Here is a 19,897-nt window from a genome sequence, read left to right on the forward strand (position 1 = left end):
AATGTAGGATAGTCTCCTGATGGTGGCCTATATAAAGCCACCATAATAAGCCGTAAAACTGGAAGCCTGACTGCCGCTATCTCAATTTCTTTCTCCACAGAAAACTTTGTTACGTTTTGCAATTCTCTGTATTGCATCTCTTTATTTACAAAAATTGCAACACCTCCATGTCTTGATGTATTGCGACAGAAGGAGCTGGCCACATTTAAACTCCCCCATTTTACCTTATTCAGCAAGTCATCCGAAAACCAATGCTCTGTGACACAGGTTATGTCTATTTTCTGGTCATTTATGAAAAATATAAAATCGTCAATTTTATTCGTCAGTGACTGTACGTTGATGTTTGCAATCGTACAACACGAACTAAGTTCCTGTAGTTGTTCAATTTTCTCATTAATAGATCTGACGTTAACATTGAGCAAATTGAGAGGGTGATCTTCTAGCTTCTTTGAATTGTCCTTGTTCTCGAAAAAAACGGTATCTCTTTATTATTATTCCTCGAGGCCAAAATGTTTCCTTATTCAGATCTTCTATTAACTCGAAGTCGAAGCCCACCTTGAATGATGTATTGGGGCTCTCTGGTTTTGATATTTTCTGAACTTCGAATTTTCTGTGAGGCTGTTTTTTTCTCAAGAATTCGAGAAGGTCTTCCTCGGTACAATTCTTACTCACCCGTCCGACATACAACCAGGCCATGCGATCTGCAGCTTTCAGTGAGTAGGCGCCTTCATCCGTTCCTTGCTTAATTTTTCTTTTCTTTTCAGGGATTGTCCATTTATTTCCATCATCCGTTCTTCTAGGAGTTGTCACCGCTGTTGATATTGGAGTCAATACAGATTTCTTCATTGTCTTCGTCTTATCTGCATATGTTGTTATCACCGCTGTTGATAGTGGGGTCGACGCAGTTTTCTTCATTGAAATCTCATTATCTGCAGATGTGGGTGCATCAGATGGCATATTACTCTTCTTAAATTTATGATTACAGTTATCTGTAGGATTAGATGTTTCCCCTGGAGATGGCACTAGTGAAGTCTCGTTTTTGTCAAGCTTTTCTAATAACGATATATATTTATTCAAAACCTTTATTTTGTCTCGTAATTCTTCATTCATATCCGCTTTTTCCTCTATTATTCTATTCAAATACATTATTTCATATTCCTTGTTTTCACCTGTTGTTATTGTATCTGTTGATTCTATTTCAATTTTTTTTGGCATGTCCTCATTACAGTCTTCTTGTATCGCAATGCTTCCATCTTCAATCATATTTGTTTGACTCATGGATTGTTCAAAACATAGTTGATTCAGACTTACTAAACGAGATTTCGCTTTTTGGAGTTCTTGTTCCATCTTTCTATATTCAATTAATTTGGAGGTTATGTCATCACAACACAGCACCTTTCCACTGTCGACATAAATTCCATTTATTTTAAGGATACAGCTAGGGTGATATTTACTTTCACACGAATAACAGGTCACACAAATTTTCACTTCCTTACTGCACTTTTTACAAGCATTTTCTGCATTGTTGTCGTTACGTGGCGCCATTTTGTTTGATTTTCGAATTATTAACTATAGGATGTTTTTTTTTGAGGTATATAACTTTAAGTTGGCATTACTGTTCAAGATGGCGACCGATTTAATAGATGTCAAGTGATTTATTCTAAGTTTGGTTTGGCAATTCATCATGAATAGACTCACGCCTAAACAACGCTTGCAAATAGTGCAATTTTATTTCGAAAATAATGGTTCTGTACGGAATACGTATCGCGCACTACGTCCATTTTATTTTGTTTAGCGATGAAGCGCACTTCTGGTTGAATGGCTACGTCAACAAACAAAACTGTTGCATTTGGAGTGAAGCTAATCCTCAAGTGTATGTCGAAACACCATTACATCCAGAAAGTATAGAGCCATGATTAGTCACTTTTTCATTTCTATCAAATCGTAGATATTTGCAGTTAAATTATGGTCTCCAGGAAGTGATAATTTGAAAAATTCGTGGAAATGAACTAAATAAAGAAGCACCAGAACTAAATTTCGTATCGAATACCGATAATGTATCAGCTGCAGCAGTCAATTCGTCTATATCAGGTCCATCCAGTCAGAATACCTTAAACCTTTAGAACTGCGTGTTCAAGTGTAATTTCTGAAATATTTAATTATTGCTTTCGAGATGAATTTGTTTGAAAGCATGTCTAGAACAATTTAATTCATTCTCTTCGTCAGTACCTGATATTTCTCAGAAAAATTCAATATTCCTTTTTTGGTGGGAGATTCCAATGAATTATACTAGTGTATAAAAATGACCAGCTTAACGTTTTATCCAACAAAATTGCACTTGCTGGCAAAACCATTAGTATCTAATTATTACGCACGTGCGCAATTAAAACGGAAAAGTGAAAACAAACTTTCTCAAACAACCCAAACCGAAAAAAATTCCTCAATATTCATTTCTCAACAGACTCGAAATAATACCAACGCTGCTTTCCATCCTCAATAACATTTCCATCCTCATTGTACAACTGTACGCAATGAGCAAAAACAAAACATTAGCGTCTCTTTCACCGTGCATCTGTCGCCTACTATGTGAAAGCCTCTGATGAACAGCAATTATACAGGGTTCTACAATGAAACAAAACGAAAACGATTTCAAATCGTCATTTGTATTTCTTTGAGTGGCTGCCGGCGTTGTTGTCGAAACGCCTGCCATCAAAGCAGGCCACACGCAGATGGTGATGGTTTTTCGATTGTTTCACTGCTACGTGATCGCGTAAGTGTGGATCACCGAATAATTGGAGGACCGTTGAGAACTCTATGGATCGCGAAACGGAGGACCATCGATATCGAAGCTATCGGGTCCACGCATCAGTGGTTCAGTTGTTTAGCTGGGGTACTGTTGGATATTTGCGTGTTTTGCCTTTTTGCTAGCTTGTTTTTGATGAAGACCGTTGATTGTCTGTTATTTTCGAGACTATTGCTGTCATAAATGATTAGGTTTTATTCACTGATGAAGAATTTGTGGTGAAAATCAATTATGTTCGGTCAGTAGCCATGTAGGCTCTAACTCTTGAGCTGAATGTGCTAAAATTTGAAATTTTCTGGTTAGATTCAGGGTCTGAATGTCTCAAATGAGTTCGTTAATGGCCAAAACGGTTATTTCGACGGCTCTTTCTAAATCCATTTTATATAATTTTGTCAATTTTTTCAAATCAGTCAGAGTCATTACTACAATCAATCAAACACGTGAATGATAACACAGATTGATGTTTGAGATTTTTTTAGTCCATAATTTCATGAATTATTGGTAATAATCTGAAATTTTCAAAAAAAAAAATGATAATTTTCTCGAGACAGCCACTTCTTCTGGACATGAGCTACGCACTTGAAACCTCACTATGTTATAGATCAGATCTCGATTTCTGAAAAACGTTTTTATTCGAAGGTTCCATGACAAATATTTCAGGAGATATGACGATTTTTGGATAGAGATACAATTTTTTCTGTTTTTTTCCGAATTTCGAGTTCAAATTTCTTCGAAACTGTGAGGTCTACGAAAAATCGGTGAGCGGTGTCAGAATTGGCAAACCCAATCGAATTTCGAACTCGCCTGAAAAATTTTTAAATCTTTCTCAAATTTTCCATATCTACCCCTTAAAAAATTTTAAAAAAATTCAAAAGTTTCCTCGTGGGAACATTGTACATTTTTATTTATTGATTCGATTACGTAGATCATGAAAATACTTATAGTTGGGCAATTAGTTCATTATTTCATGAATTATAGGTAATAATCTAAAATTTTGAAAAAAAAATTGATAATTTTCTCGAGACTGCCACTTCTTCTGGACATAAGCTACGCACTTGAGACCTCACTATGTTATAGATCAGATCTCGATTTCTGAAAAACGTTTTTATTTGAAGGTTCCATGACAAATATTTCAGGAGATATGACGATTTTTGGATAGAGATACAATTTTTTCTGTTTTTTTCCGAATTTCGAGTTCAAATTTCTTCGAAACTGTGAGGTCTACGAAAAATCGGTGAGCGGTGTCAGAATTGGCAAACCCAATCGAATTTCGAACTCGCCTGAAAAATTTTTAAATCTTTCTCAAATTTTCCATATCTACCCCTTAAAAAATTTTAAAAAAATTCAAAAGTTTCCTCGTGGGAACATTGTACATTTTTATTTATTGATTCGATTACGTAGATCATGAAAATACTTATAGTTGGGCAATTAGTTCATTATTTCATGAATTATAGGTAATAATCTAAAATTTTGAAAAAAAAATTGATAATTTTTTCGAGACTGCCACTTCTTCTGGACATAAGCTACGCACTTGAAACCTCACTATGTTATAGATCAGATCTCGATTTTTGAAAAACGTTTTCATTTGAGGGGTCTGTGACAAATATTTGAGGAGATATAACGATTTTTGGATAGAGATTCAATTTTTATCGTTTTTTCCCAATTTTCGAGTTCAAATTTACTCAAAACTGTGAGGTCAACGAAAAATCGGTGAGCGGTGTCAGAATTGACGATCCCTAATAAGGCGAATATCGAACTCACCCAAATATTCTTACGTCGAAAAATTTTTGCAGAATATTCCAAGGGATTCACGTCCTGACTTGATTTTCAAACTACTTGACTTGATATTCAAGCTATAATACTTGATTTGGACTCGACTTAAAATCAACTCAAGTTCAAGTCAAGTTGTTGTTTTTCAATGTCGAGTCAAGTATCAATATATCAATTACTTGATACTCGACTTGAATTTGAATTGATTTAAAGTCAAGCCCAAATCAAGTAGCTTGAATATCAAGGTACTTGGCTTAAATAGCAAATATCAAGTCAAGTAGGTTGAAAATCAAGTCAAGTAACTTGAGTATCATGTAAAGAAGCTCGAATATCAAGTCAAGCCATGAATCCCTAAGAGTGTTTGAAAATTTCCGAACATTCCTCAAACATCGATCCAATTAAGGCGAACACCCACCACCGGATTTATAGGCACATCCATCCGGAATTATCCGAGCATAATACGCACCCTGTCCGTTTCCGGCCGCTTCCGGAACCCGAAAATTACAAAAGTGAAACTCCCAACTCTCACAATAATAAATTCCCCAGCTCTCACTCCCTCTCCCTCTCTCTCCCACACACCCCGAGATATATGAAGCGGCGCCCTGTCAGGAACAAGTGACAGTCGAAGAGCGGGCGGCTTTGTATTAGAATCCCTGCTTTAAAATTGGAAGTTGGCCCTGGAAACATTCGAATTACGCAGCGGAGAAGAGAGAGAGTGAGGCGCCCACTGCGATGGCACGTCTACAAAGCGCCATTTTAATGTGAAATTGAATTTACGATGTGTATTTTCTAACACTTTGATGCTTCGGTATCCTGGGGATTTTATAATTACTTATTTCGGTGGGGCTTTTGGGATCCGCCTGAATCTGAAGGCTCAAGACTGTCGTTCCAGCAGCGGGTCGATTATGATTTTTCAATTCTGACGATGGTGGTCGATGAGGTGCGGGGGGAGAGAGGGAGATTCCTTGGGGGATGTTTGGTGGTAATCGTTAGGCACAGTTTACATTTTTTTCTTTTGTTCCATACGGAAAATTTTGTTGCAATGGTTTTTTCCATATTATGAAGTGGATTGATGAAGCCCAGAACCAAATTACAGGAGCTTCAGTCATCACCATCAAAGCATGTGATGATGCCAGCAGTGCGTCCATTGAGATGATAAATTTCGAAATATAAGACCAAGAGATTTGAGTTTTTTTTTGGACGTTCGATGCCCGAATTAGTTCCCAAATGAGCTTAATCCATCTACAGTATCTATAAACTCCTTTGTAAATTGATGCAACGCTGAATGGCTTCTATGTTGAAGCAGTAGATATGCACTACTACCCATCAAGAGGTCACCTGCCGCAACAGAATGGAAGATTGGACAATATTCGTTGACTCAAGATTATTTCCCACAGTTCTACTGACTTTTGCAGACCTCAAAATAATGCTCCAAGGAAAGAAATTCTGCTCTTATAAAATAGTGATTGCTGAGGTTGCAGCCTATTTCGAATACAAAGATGAATCTTTCTACAGAAAAGTTATTGAAAAGTAAGATGAGCATTGGAGTACTTGCATCACACTTGAAGGTGTCGATGTTGATGAATAAAGTCGAATTTAAAAGAAAAATTTGTTTTTTTCTGGTTAGGTTTGGAACTTTTGGGGTGAAGTGCTAAAATTGGAACTGTATTTTCATTAATACATAGGCGTTCAACTTTGCTTCCGCCGTTTTTCTCCGAAATTCGAGACTTTATTGTGAATAACTAGTTCTACATTTATGATTCAAAGTATTCTCCTTCGCGAGACACTACTTCCTTCCATCTTTCAAGCAGCGTTCGAATTCCGCGTTGAAAAAACTGGTCATCTTTTGAAGCGATCCACGAGTCGATCCAATTTTTTACTTCTTCATAAAGCCGAAAGTGCTGGTCAGCCAGGCCGTGGGCAATTCATCGAAACAAGTGATAGTTTGAGGGGGCAACGTCTGGAGAATACGGAGGGTGGGGTAGAACTTCTCATTTCAATATTTTCCAGTATGTCTTGACCACTTTCGCAACATAGGGTCGAGCAATTTTATGCTGTAAAATCAGTTCATCATGTCTCTCGTTGTATTGCGGCCGTTTGTAGTTCAATGCTCGGCTCAATCACATTATTTGCGTTCGATAATGTTCGCTTGTGATTGTTTCAGTCGGTTTTAACAACTCATAATACACTACGCCGAGCTGGTCCCACCAAATACTGAGCATAACAGTGGAACCGTGAATATTCGGTTTGAACTTGAACGTGGATGCATCGCAGGGATATGCCCATGATTTTCTGTGCTTGGGATTTTCGTAATGAACCTACTTTTCGTCTCCAGTCACAATGCGATGCAGAAATCCCTTCCGTCTTTGCCTTGCAAGCAGCTGTTTATAAGCAAACAAACGCCGTTCAACATCTCTCGGCTTCAACTCGTACGGCACCCAATTTCCCTGCTTCTGAATCATTCCCATGACTTTCAGGCGTTTTGAAATGGCCTGTTGCGTCACTCCCAATGATCCTGCAAATTCTTGTTGCGTTTGACATGAGTCTTGATCAAGTAATGTCTTCAATTCTGCATCTTCGAAAACGTTCTCTCTTCCACCTGGTCTACGACATCAAAATCGCCGTTTTTGAAGCGTTCAAACCACTCTCGCCACGTTCTTTCACTGATAGTGGCCTCACCATAGGTATTCGAGAGCATTCTATGAGCCTCACCTGCAGATTTCTTCAAATTAAAACATTAAATTAAAACCTCCCGCAAATGACGAGGATTTGGCTCGTAAGCTGAAATGTTTAATCGAGAATAACTTTAAGATGCAGACACAAATCGACTAATATTTCGATAGCGTTATGATTACAAATACCTAAGCTTATTGAATGACATCCACAATCTATTCATTTCGACTATCACTTACCGCTACAGCTATCTATAGCAAAATAGCGGAACACATAAAATCAAATCTTCCAACCTATACCTATAATTCATCACCATGATTGATGCCCATTAACCAACGATAAGATCATCCTTCTCCTAGTCCAGGATTGTCCAGCGAGTCCTACACTATAACGCGAAGAGTAAAGTGACATCGAAAACCCTCCAGCTGTCAGGCCCGAGAGACAAATGATGGAAATCCATTAATGTTATCGCGAAAATATCATAATAGGCAATCATTGCCTCACTCATTCGCACCCCGGTGCTGAATCTCGACCCCTAACCCTGAAGAGATAACAAACGACTATAAATTGAGTGCTGGAAATATACGGCAACATATGTTTAATAAAAAATTGGGAGATAGAGCTTTCGTTTGAGGGATGGTAGTGGCAGTCCATCGATCTTTGTGTTTCTTGATTGAATCCTTCGGTGATGATATTAAGGAGGGTGTTTTGGGGTTGAGATCCTCGCTTGGATGGTTTGAATTTGGGATTGGGGATATGTGGAGGTTACAAAATGTTTCACATTCAATGATTATAAGGAACATCATAATTAGTTGAATACCAAATTGTTTAAGAGTGGTAAAAGAATAAATTTCCCCCACTAAAAAAAAAACCTCATATGTTTTGAAATGTTGAGTTCAAAATTCCATAATACTGTATTGACATTTCTTATGTCATTTGTGTTCAATAGGTTATGCCATTTGATCATAGAAAGATACACTAAAATAAACATTGTTGAAGCCTGATCAAATGGCATAACCTGCTGAATACAAATAGCATAGAAATATTAAAAAATCGTCATTGTTGATAGTGTTGCTATTATAACCATTTTATTTTGTATCATCTCTTTCGGAAAATTAAATTGGAAAGTTAAATTTCTGAATACATTCAACGATAAAGATTTTTCACAGTCATTTCGGTTTTTCCAGATATTTTATTAATCAATTCGACAACAAGTCAATTTGACTTTTTGTTCCTTATTTCTGTTATAAAGGGTGTTTTTTTTAAGAGCTATAGAACTTTAAATTGCAATAAAACAACGATGGATTATTCGATTGACATGAATTTTATTTATCCGCAAGATAATCTTGTGGCATTACATTTTAAAAATGATTTCTGGCATATGACCGCCACGGCTGGCTCGGATGTAGTCCAATCTGGACGTCCAATTTTCGATGACTTTTTCCACCATTTGTGGCCGTATATCGGCAATAACACGGAGAATGTTGTCTTCCAAATGGTCAAGAGTTTGTGGCTTATCCGCATAGACCAATGACATTACATAGCCCCACAGAAAGTAGTCTAGCGGTGTTGAATCACAAGATCTTGGTGGCCAATTCACAGGTCCAAAACGTGAAATTAGGCGGTCACCATGTGAATGTGTCTTTCGATAAATCGATTGTGGCACGAGCTGTGTGACATGTTGCGCCGTCTTGTTGGAACCACAGCTCCTGGACATCATGGTTGTTCAATTTAGGAATGAAAAAGTTAGTAATCATGGCTCTATACCGATCACCATTGACTGTAACGTTCTGGCCATCATCGTTTTTGAAGAAGTACGGACCAATGATTCCATCAGCCCATAAAGCGCACCAAACAGTCAGTTTTTCTGGATGTAACGGTGTTTCGACATACACTTGAGGGTAAGCTTCACTACAAATGCGGCAGTTTTGTTTGTTGACGTAGCCATTCAACCAGAAGTGCGCTTCATCGCTAAACAAAATAAAATGGACGTAGTGCGCGATACGTATTCCGCACAGAACCATTATTTTCGAAATAAAATTGCACTATTTGCAAGCGTTGTTCAGACGTGAGTCTATTCATGATGAATTGCCAAACCAAACTGAGAATAAATCACTTGACAACTGTTAATTCGGTCGCCATCTTGAACAGTAATGCCAACTTGAAGTTATATACCTCGAAAAAAACACCCGTTATAAACATTATTTGACTCTGTCAGGTTCAGTGATGAAGAAACTAACATGAAGGTTCTTTGGCCCTTTTTTGTCTAAACCTAGCTTACTTATGGACCAAGACCATTGAGAGCTTATTGCCACAAGAGGACTGATTGAAGTCCCAAAGAGTTATCCAGCATTATCTTACTGAAACAGACAAGCTAGAGCTGATAATGAACTGACAGCTGAACCTCTACAAGACCTTCAAGCCATCATTACGTAAAAACCTTGTTGCCTAAGCCAAAATTTGAGTTCTCCAACATTCGATGACTACCTCCCACCACCTGGAAAATATTGTTTCGACAAACCACAACCCTTACAGCATTGACATGATTACATTTTCCAAAATTTAATTACGTACACCCGTGTTCCAGGTAGCTAAACCCCGTCAGAACGCCAGAACGAGCGCAATCAGGGTTCTGTAAATGTTGATGTTGGCGATACACACAGATATGTGTGCGCTGTGCCAGCGCTACAGGGTGCGCGCCCTTAGACCCCTCGGGGTAATTGAATAATGATAACGCTCACAATATGCCGGCATTGTTTGTCGTGTTTCCTTTGCATTATTAACAGGCATTACAAAATTAGTTTACCGAAACGCGCGTATGTATCGTTTGCGTTTAATTATTTTGAGGATGGCTGGTGTTCGATAGCATCCCTAATTGTTGCTGGTGTGTTTGGGGTTGATAGGGGTTTGAGGATTGAGGGTGTTTTTGGGAGCTGTTTGGGGAATAGTATAGAAAAAATTCTAGAAAACAATAAAAATTTCCTGTTCCATGACAAAATAGAACAATTCGTTCAAAACATCATGTGAAACACTTTTAATACCCAAACAAACCGAAAATACGAAAATAGAAATGCCTCGACTTGACGTTAGAAATTGTTATATACATGGTGGTTCAAATTCGATGTCTTATAATGGAATGTCCAAAACCGCAGCAGTTAGACATAAAGGGATGGCCATCTTCAGACCACCAAAACTTCTAGATTCTTGATGCTATCGCTGTATTTAGGTGATATTTTCCACAGATTCTGAGGGTTATACTGATAAAATCAGTCTCTTGGTAGTTTTTGAGTTACAGAGTTATGTTTTCTCTAATGGATACCTAATAGTTAGACTAGAGGACTCATAGAACTATTTGGTTTTGATACCAATATTAAACACGGCATGGCAACCAAATTATTGATTTTTATTGATTTTTGAGATTTTACTATTGTGGATAGGGAACCAGATTCAGGGATTTAGTGTAGTGTTATTCTCTTTTTGTGCGTAAAATTTTTATCTCTATAGTTCTTACCAGACCCTTTGTTCTATTGAATTATGAACCATTAAATAATGAAAATATTGATTTTGGTTTAGATCATAGAATTGTTGATGACTTTAACATGTAATTTTCTTTGAAGGGGAAAAATGTAATATATTAAGATTCAACTTTATAGTTATGTATTATAGTTATTATGTTCACTGCATGTATATTAGAGGGAAAGTCATTATTATACTTATATAAAAAGTGATCCTTTATTTATTAGGGATATATCGATCCAAATAGCTTGACATTTTAACCAACTACTTGAGTTGAAAATCAAGATCGTGAAAAATTACATAATTGAGCTTGACTTGACTTGATTTTAGATGTTTATTGCTTGACTTGATATCAAGCTACTTGATATTACTTGGGCTTGATATGCACGCGTCGCACGGTATATATTTCTGCAAACTCGCACGTGCTTAGATTGAATAAGTGGATTCCTCGAGGGCCGAGAGAATGAAGCATTCACGAGTGTGACTTTAATAGTAATTTTCTCACATTTCTATGAAATCTATTGGTAGATTTTGGTAGTTTCCGCAATATCTATCCAGACTTGGCCAAAATTGATCAAGGATTTTCTTATCAACGCCAGCGTCTTCAGCTTCTCTTGAGAGACAATTTTCCAGAGCTGCTCTTACAGTTACAAAAACCCGCAATAAGACACATGCCTCATGTGCCTTAGATTCTAGATGGAAAATTATGAAATCGAAGAAAGCCTGGAGGTTTCTCAATATTGAATGCTTGAAATCAAGTCAAGCAACCAAAAAAACATCAAAATTGAAACGTACTTGAAATCAAGTCCAACTCAAGCCAAGTAGCTTGCAGATCAAGCCAAGCCATGAATCCCTAATAAATATGCTAACTTCCACTTATTAAAGACACGATAGTTATAACGAGAAAAAAAATGGTCAGGCACTGAAGGTGCCCCCTGGGCACCAGCTTAGGGACTTCTTGAATAACGTGGTATGTAGCAATCGTAATGCCCCCTACACACCCAAAAAAGCTGTATTTCTGATCTCTCCATCACCAACTAAACCATTTAGCCTCCCATAATCCAATCTCTGATCACTGAAACGGTGATTTTTAATTGCTCCCAGTAGGGGAAATGTAGTGGGCACAGTCTTGTTCGAAGCGTTCGAGTAGTTAGTTTAAAACATACTGGGGTGTAGACGCAGCCTGACAAAAGCCACTAAAACGCACGGCCTACTAGAAAAACTCCCTCGATTATTAACAATCCACTATCCACTCGTGTAATAACGGGCGGTTAGATGAGTATGGATCAAGGGTGCTCTGGGCGGCTGACAAATGAGCGCTACAGACCCACGAGCTCTTTGATACCTCTTCGGTGTATTAACGGAAGTGATTTCGGTTTTGCTGGAGGATGGAGGGGTGGTCCACATTGGAAATTACAAATTTTAAGATGGAAATGATGGAGATTTTGGATAAAAGTTGAAATTTAGTTGGTTGCAGTCAAGAAATCCTACATTATATTTCATTTCTACCCGAACTCAGTTTCAATTGTATCCTATCACCAAGATATTGAAACTGCTTAATTAAAGACACGTAAATCTTTATGGATTAATTCTCTCCTACAGTCTGAAGAAAGTGACAAGGAAATTTGACGTTCAGAATGGATTTCTTTAGTATCTTCAAAAAAGTCTAATCATAGATCCTTCAGAGAAAGTTCCAGGTTTCAATCTTCCTAGATAAATTTGGTGTATTTCAAATCAACTTAGCACTGGTCGTAGTCATTGCAAATGTCATTCTTTTGAAAATGGCTCACTTTGTGAGCCCTAGGGCGTTGAAGAAACCATTGACAACTTGGTGAATAGTTTCCAATTTATAAAAATCAGGATGGTTTACAAACTATCCATTCAGTTTCAGATTCGTTTTCAGAAAGGGTAGCTAACTCAATCAAGATGAAATCCAAAGTTTCCAACATATTTGTGGTTGTGAGAGGAAAAATCTATAATTTCGTTTTGAATTGAGCAGTCATGTGGTGGTATTCTCTCTTAAGGAAAATCACAAATTCAATGAGGCATCTCCTTTCGTAATTCGTTAGATAAAACAATCAACAAAAATGATGATGCCTTTTGGTATTCAATATTCCTCGAAGAATCACTTTTGATACATAAAGTTGTCATTATTTTCCTCTTCAGGAATCTGCAATTCAAAACATAACCGTTACCAAAGCCAAACTATCGTTTAAGCACAACAAAAACAATCATCAACGTAACCTGACCACCATTCTCAAATTGCTAATAAGTAATAGCCCAATAGACATTTGGGCATTTCGCTGACGCATAATTCTAACAATCTACAACACGGCGACTCTTCCAAGAGCACCAAAAACTCATTTCGGACAACTCTCCTCGTAACCGGACACCCAAATAACCCTTTCACCTCCCCACCCTCCCAGTTAGGAGAGACATCTAGCGAGGACGTTAAACAAATAAATCCGGACAGTGTGACACTAACGTCTCGGCAATGATCCAATAAGTATCGGTAACACGATACGTCATGAGTGTGTCAGAAACGATTATGTTTATTATTTCGTTTGAAATTTAAACAAAGAACCTCGGGGACGAAGAATGCGACTCGGAGTCACGCTCTGAGATCGATCAATGGTCCGAATGGGTTGAAAGTTATGGCTGCGCTCGAGATTTACGAGCTTGGAGAGTTGGCGGAGATGGGATGAGGAATACGGATCTGGATTTCGAGGAATTTCGAGGAATCGAGGATCTTGTTGTGATGTTAAGGCCCAGTTTCACCAAATGCTTTAATCTTGACTTAGCTCTTAAGTGAGGCCTTAGATCACGATTAATGTAATGTATTGTTTCACCACACTCCAAAGCGCCATTTAATCGACCAATCGCGATTTAGCACTAATCGGCCATTTTTGGAGGATTATAACCTTTCAAGTTGAGATTAATAATTATTTATCAGTATGGAACTCTTGTCTATGTAATTATTTTTCCGGAAATTTCTAATTTTTGGGTCAATTTTATCAAAATATGACTATATGTATAGGCTCAATATTTCCCATTTAAAATACACGTAAACTTTGTTTTTGTGTTTTATGAAATTTATTGCAAAGAATAATTTATTGATATGTTTGATTGAAATATCATTTAAGAAGCAGTTAAACTTGTTAATAAAGATAAATAAGTTAATAAAATTACTTATATAGTTTTTTTTCCAGAATGTGTGGTTTTGTGAAATGGGATAATTTCTTTCTAACTTCTGCAAGTTTCCGACATTTCGAAGCACAGCACTCGACATTTTCGGCAAAAATTAACTTTGCTTTTTGTTTACAAGATGACAAATGATTTGAAGTGTTATGAGTTATGAATGAATGACACCTGACACCTAGCGTCAATGGTGGTCATCACTGATAATACGATACAGAACACTATATAACTTTTTGTTCACAACGTTGCCAAATGGTTTGACTATTTAATCGCGATTTGGTTAATCGCGATCATCTTCGGACGGGTTGATGCATGGTGAAACAGAAAACACTGTTAAGCCTGCTTTAGTAACAAGCGGAGTTTAATCAATCTGGGATCGAGTGCTGTTTGGTGAAACTGGGCCTAAGATGTGTTGCTTAGATCGTTGACGTATCGATAATGATGCTCTCATTGATTTTTTGTTGAAGTGAACACATTTTGAGATGGATGTTCAGATGATCAACATTATATGTAATCTCAGAGTAATAAACATAGATAGAGGGAGCATATGTCATGTTCAGTAAGCAAATTTTGTCCTCAACATGAACCATCAAATTTGACATGAAGCGCGCGGAAATGAAAACATATCAGTGAGACGATATTTCACTCAATTCGCGAGTTTCTCAACAAAGAACGCACTTCTCATGTCCCATAGTGAATCAACGTTTCATATTAACTCAAATTATCATGAAATAAATACCTAAATATATCAGATATTCAGAAAACAAACTTCAAGCGCGCCAAACGACGTGAAACAACCGATGACACTAGAAGAGCAAAAGTTGCCGAACCTAAGATTTCGGCAGGTAGATACAGAAAATAATAAATATTCTGCTTATTATAAATTCAACAATTAGGAAAAATTTCGGATTCCAAATATTTCAATTTGCATATTCAATCGGGAATCACTCAAATAAATATGTTACATTCAATATAATATACATTGATAACGATATAGTAAAATTGTGGATTTGAAAATATATCACAATCCGACAACGTAATATAACCATGTTGGGGGACATCTAAAAATTGCGTGTACTCCCTCTATTACTATTATTATTAGTTTATTACTCCATATATATAATATCAACACACCCAGAATTCCGTCGGTTTCGTGGTCACCCAGATATTGAGTAATTTTTTTTTCGACCAGCTGTGTACGGACGTGCAGAATCGAATTTGATGATAATGCTATCTCTGTTCAGATAACCAACACACAAAAAAACGATTAGACAAAAATACAACAACCGTCCAAGTTTAGAGTTGAGCGACCCAAACCCCTATACCCCCTTTGTCCACCCCCTCTCCCAAATCGACCCGAGTCCCATCCAGGGTCGGAAGCGCATTATTTGCAGCCACCGCTTTTATAATGTCCATCAAACAATTCTCCAGTGCGCGTGAAACGACGGCAAGTTTGCCGCGGTGGCGGCGTAGCCGGAGACACGTGACCTTATTCTCTAAATTACTGTCGCCTCGTGTCCAAATTGTCTGCTGCCAGAATCATGTCCTCCGTGAAAAATGACCGCCTCGCTTCCAGGATAATAATGGAGGTTGGATTTGTTGGAGATGGATGGAGTGCTCTATCATCTCGTAGGGATGTGTGTGATTTTGGAATTTTTAGCCGGGAAATGTGTTGTTAGGATGAGTTTTGATTCGCTGGTGATGAATCCTTGGTCAGATTCGATTCTGTCCGTCCGTGAGGTCGGCCGTATAATGAAAGATTAGTTCATTGTATTATAATATAATGTTTATTCACTATAAACATCAAAAAAATTACAGAGGTATTTATTTCGCGGAATATTTACCTGTGCGCAATTATAAATAAAAAGTTTTCTAAAATATTCGAAGAAATATACATTATTTTTAATATTTAAATTAGAAGTGAATTCTTTCCATCCAGTCAATATTGTTTCGCGTTCTAGTTTATGTCACTTCCGGGTAAAAGTCCAATCGGGTGGGTTTCTAAAATCCATTCTAGGGTGAACATAATTTCAGGGGTGAAGGTCCAATCGGTAGGTAGGTGTCCATATTCGGGTTCATAAAATGTATTGTATGTACAGGGTGGGCAAATTTCGATGTTTTAGCACTACAACTTTTAAACCAGAGGAGATAGACAAAATCTGATACCCCATTCTCTGTCTCTTTTTCTGAGAAACTAACAAGGGTAGTATTCATTTATGGCCACCTTCTTTTGTTTTCGAGTTATAAGCGAAAATTGTAAAAATGGCGATATCGAAAAACATTTATATCTCCGCTAATTCTGATGATAGAGCTCTGAAATTAAAACATTACACAGGCAGTTTTTTACGAAGAATCCAGTGGCGTGCTCATATTCTCAAAAGGGTTTTTAATTACGAAGCTATGACCCAAAGTTATGTTTTTTCAAATGGGAACACTAGATTTATGTGCCATTTTTTGAAAGCTTAATTTTTCCTGATTTCAAAAATATATAATATCATATGATTCGTATAAATATAAATTATAGAAAATGATTAAAAACCTTTTTTCATCTAAAAGTCTCAAAATTTCTATGGTTTCAACTGTTGATGAGCACAGAAAAATTGAGCTTTCTATAACAAGAGCATGTGATGTCTTCGAACAATCAGTGAGCGGTGTTGGGATAAACGATATTCAATTATTCGAATTTTGCACTCACCTGAAATTTTTTTGACCAAAAATTTGTCTCAAATTTTCTCATTCTCTCACATTGAGATTTTATATCATTATATCAATTGATTCGTTAACGTAGATGACGAAAATACTTGCAGTTCAGTGATTAAACCATTATTTCAGAAATTATAGCTTACAATCTGAAATTTTCAAAAGAATTTTTGATAATATTCTTGAGGCTACCAACTCTCATTGGGGCAAGATACGGACTTGAAACCTCAATGTGTCTTAGATCACAACTCGATCCATAAAAAATGTTTCTATTTGAGGGGACTGTGACCAATATTTTAGGAGATATAACGATTATTGTGTAGAGATACAATTTTCACGTTTTTTTCCAAATTTCGAGTTCGAAATTTTCACAAACTGTGGGATCTACGAGCAATCGGTAAGCGGTGTTATGAAATGATCCCCAGTTAGCCGAAAGTTTTTTGAACGAAAAATTTGCCTTTTTTTTAAGTTCTCACATGAAAATTTTATACTATCCTATCAATTGATTCGTTAACGTAGATGACGAAAATACTTACAGTTCAACTATTAAACTATTAATTATTTCAGAAATTATAGCGTGCAAACTGAAATATTCAAAAAGTTTTTGATAATATTCTCGAGGCTACGAACTCTCATTAGTCATTGAGGCAAGATACGGACTTGAAATCTCAATATGTTTCAGCTCACAGCTCAATAATTAAAAAACGTTTTTGTGTGTGGTGGCTGTGACCAATATTTCAGGAGATATAACGAATTTTTGTGAAGATATACTATTTTCACTGATTTTTTTTTAATTTCGAGTTCAAACATTTTCAAAATTTCTGGTAAGAATCAGTAAGTGGTGTTAGAATTAACGATCTTCAATTAGCCGAAACTCAGATCAAAAAATTGTTCTTAAATCAAAATGAAACTTCTCATTGAAAAACCCTACACAATTTATATAGGATGAACGTAAACCGCTGCAAGTCACCTCAAACCTGGCATTTGTCAAAATCCCTGCGTGTAATCAAAAAGTAATCAGTATCGTCACGATCTCAATCGAACCAGATTTAACTTCTAACGGCTTACAAATCATATTCATCTATCATAACTCTCCGCATAATCCTCCCAATGGACCAAACCAACAAAACCACCCTCTACGACAACAATCTAACCCACCATCCATTTGGTCCACCTCTCTTCATTGAATTCATTCCTAATAGATACCATTTAAGCTAGCACGAGCAGCACGCTGGCGTATTTCCAGAAGGATAAAGCCGAATAACATCTGCCGAAGAAGAAGAGAGACGGTGGATGCTACTCGCTTGAGTTAGAGAGAGAGGCAGGATCGTGATGAGATTTAGTGTCAGTTCTGTGTTTGATATCTTCATTATTCTATGTGTTCTACGTCCTGATATTTATTCATTGGGATTAAATGGTGTATTTGCAGATTTCTGACGACAGACGTCGATGTGTGTGTGTGAACCTGGCTTTACTTTTGTGTTAGATCGTGCAGAATCTGATAGGGAAAATTGGTTTGGTCCCTTGTGAGTTGGTGGATCCGGTAATGATGGTTGTTTCGTAGGATTTATGTTTGAGTTCTCATGAGATGATTTGGTTGGCATTGAATGCTTCAAATTTTTTATGAAGTTTGTTATTTTCTTAAATAAATTAAGAAAGACCTTGTAGTTACTAGCAATGAAACTTTTCTCGTAAGGTTCCTTGCAATAGAATTTTAATTTTTTATCCCTTTTCGTTCGAGAGTTATCTTGTTTTCCGCCTGATGGATTTCGTGAAATTTGATCACGAATGAGTCGAACTTTATCGTTGGAGACCATATTCGGATTAACAATTTGAAATTTACAGACATTGTGATGAAATGACGATAGTTCTTCGAACGAAAACTCGTAAAAAGCTGTTATGCTTTCAGATTCTGGAAACAATACTTTTGAAATCCTTTACAAATTGCAGGTACAAAGGAAAATGAGAGATTCCTGTATGACTAAAATAAAAATTCCGTATCTACTTTCGTTTACTACACTTACGGATTTGAGTTGAAATAATGTAACTTATATTTCTCTAAAATTGTATATCTTAAAAATTTGAGCTCCTAGTTTGAAATAAATACGTTATTTGAATTCAGGACATCAAATTGATATAGAATCAGCTCAAAAACCTCGACACCAGAACAGCTGTTCCCCTGTGTAAAAGTTACTTTTTTTCTAATGTAATATTCTGATAAAACTATTAGGCAATTGAAGTCCCCGGTCTGATGCATAGATGACGGTGTTAGTATTAAATCCATATGATTTTTAGTTAGTACCAACCTTCAAACGATACGTGTCGAAATTTGACAGCAGTCTGACCATTAGTTTGTGAGATATTGCGTTGTGAATGTAGATACTTTTGTTATTTAAAAAAAGATAGAAAAAAGATTTGTGTGAGTGTGCTGATGAAATATTGCTTTTTGAAGGTAAAAAATACAGTTGAAGCAAAATCTTGGCTTGATGAAGAGTTTCTGGGGTCAGTACCAGGAAAATCAAATCATTCATTGGTATGCTAAGTTTAAAAGTGGTGAAATGAGCACAAAAGACGGCGAACGCAGTGGACGCCCAAAAGAGGCTGGCTCCGACGAAAAAATCAAAAAGTTCACAAAATAATTTTGAACAACCGTAAAGTGAATCTGATCGGGATAGCAGACATTGTGAAGATATCATCTGAACCAGTACATCATATCATTCACGAATATTTGTACATGAGAAAGCTGTGTGCAAAATGGGTGCCGCGCGAGCTCCTAATCGATCAAAAGTTACAACGTGTTAATGATTCTGAGCAGTGTTTGAAGCTGTTTAAGTGCAATAAATCTGAATTTTTGCGTCGATATGTGACAATGGATGAATAATGGCTCCATCATTTAACTCCGGAGTCCAATCGACAGTCAGCTGAGTGAACTGCACACGATGAACCGAATCCAAAGCGAGGAAATACACAACAGTCAGCTGCCAAGGTTATAGCATCAGTATTCTGGATGCGCAAGGTATAATATTCATTTATTACCTCTTTAAGTGCCAGACCATCAACAGCGATCAGTATAAAGCGTTATTGGATCATTTATAGGATGAAATCGTTAAAAAACGGCCCCATTTTAAGGAAAAAAAGGTGCTGTTTCATCAAGACAATGCGCCGTGTCACATATCAATGAAAACAATGGCAAAATTGCATGAATTGGTCTTCGAATTGCTTCTGCATCCATCGTAT

At 36.9% G+C, this 19,897-nt stretch overlaps 2 protein-coding genes across 3 annotated transcripts in view; both read right to left on the reverse strand.

The window, feature by feature from the left end:
• The window catches only part of LOC123682261 (transcription factor hamlet-like), a 131,582-nt gene that overhangs the window by 69,666 nt on the left and 42,019 nt on the right, over positions 1-19,897 (reverse strand). The window lies entirely within an intron of this gene.
• On the reverse strand, positions 40-1,515 carry LOC123682262. The gene is made up of 2 exons (XM_045620801.1): positions 1,261-1,515; positions 40-1,203 (listed from the first exon to the last, which is right to left on the reverse strand). Exons 1-2 carry the CDS (start codon positions 1,345-1,347, stop codon positions 409-411), a joined length of 882 nt encoding a protein of 293 aa, XP_045476757.1. The 5' UTR covers positions 1,348-1,515; the 3' UTR covers positions 40-408.

This window comes from Harmonia axyridis, chromosome 6 (assembly GCF_914767665.1).
Source record: "Harmonia axyridis chromosome 6, icHarAxyr1.1, whole genome shotgun sequence".
Classification (NCBI taxonomy): Eukaryota; Metazoa; Arthropoda; class Insecta; order Coleoptera; family Coccinellidae; genus Harmonia; species Harmonia axyridis.

Coding starts and splice junctions, on each gene's coding strand:
- LOC123682262 (XM_045620801.1), bottom strand. CDS start 1,347: ATGGAACAAGAACTCCAAAAAGCGAAATCTCGTTTAGTAAGTCTGAAT. Junction 1,204..1,260: donor CCATGAGTCAAACAAATATG/ATTGAAGATGGA, acceptor ATGCCAAAAAAA/ATTGAAATAGAATCAACAGA.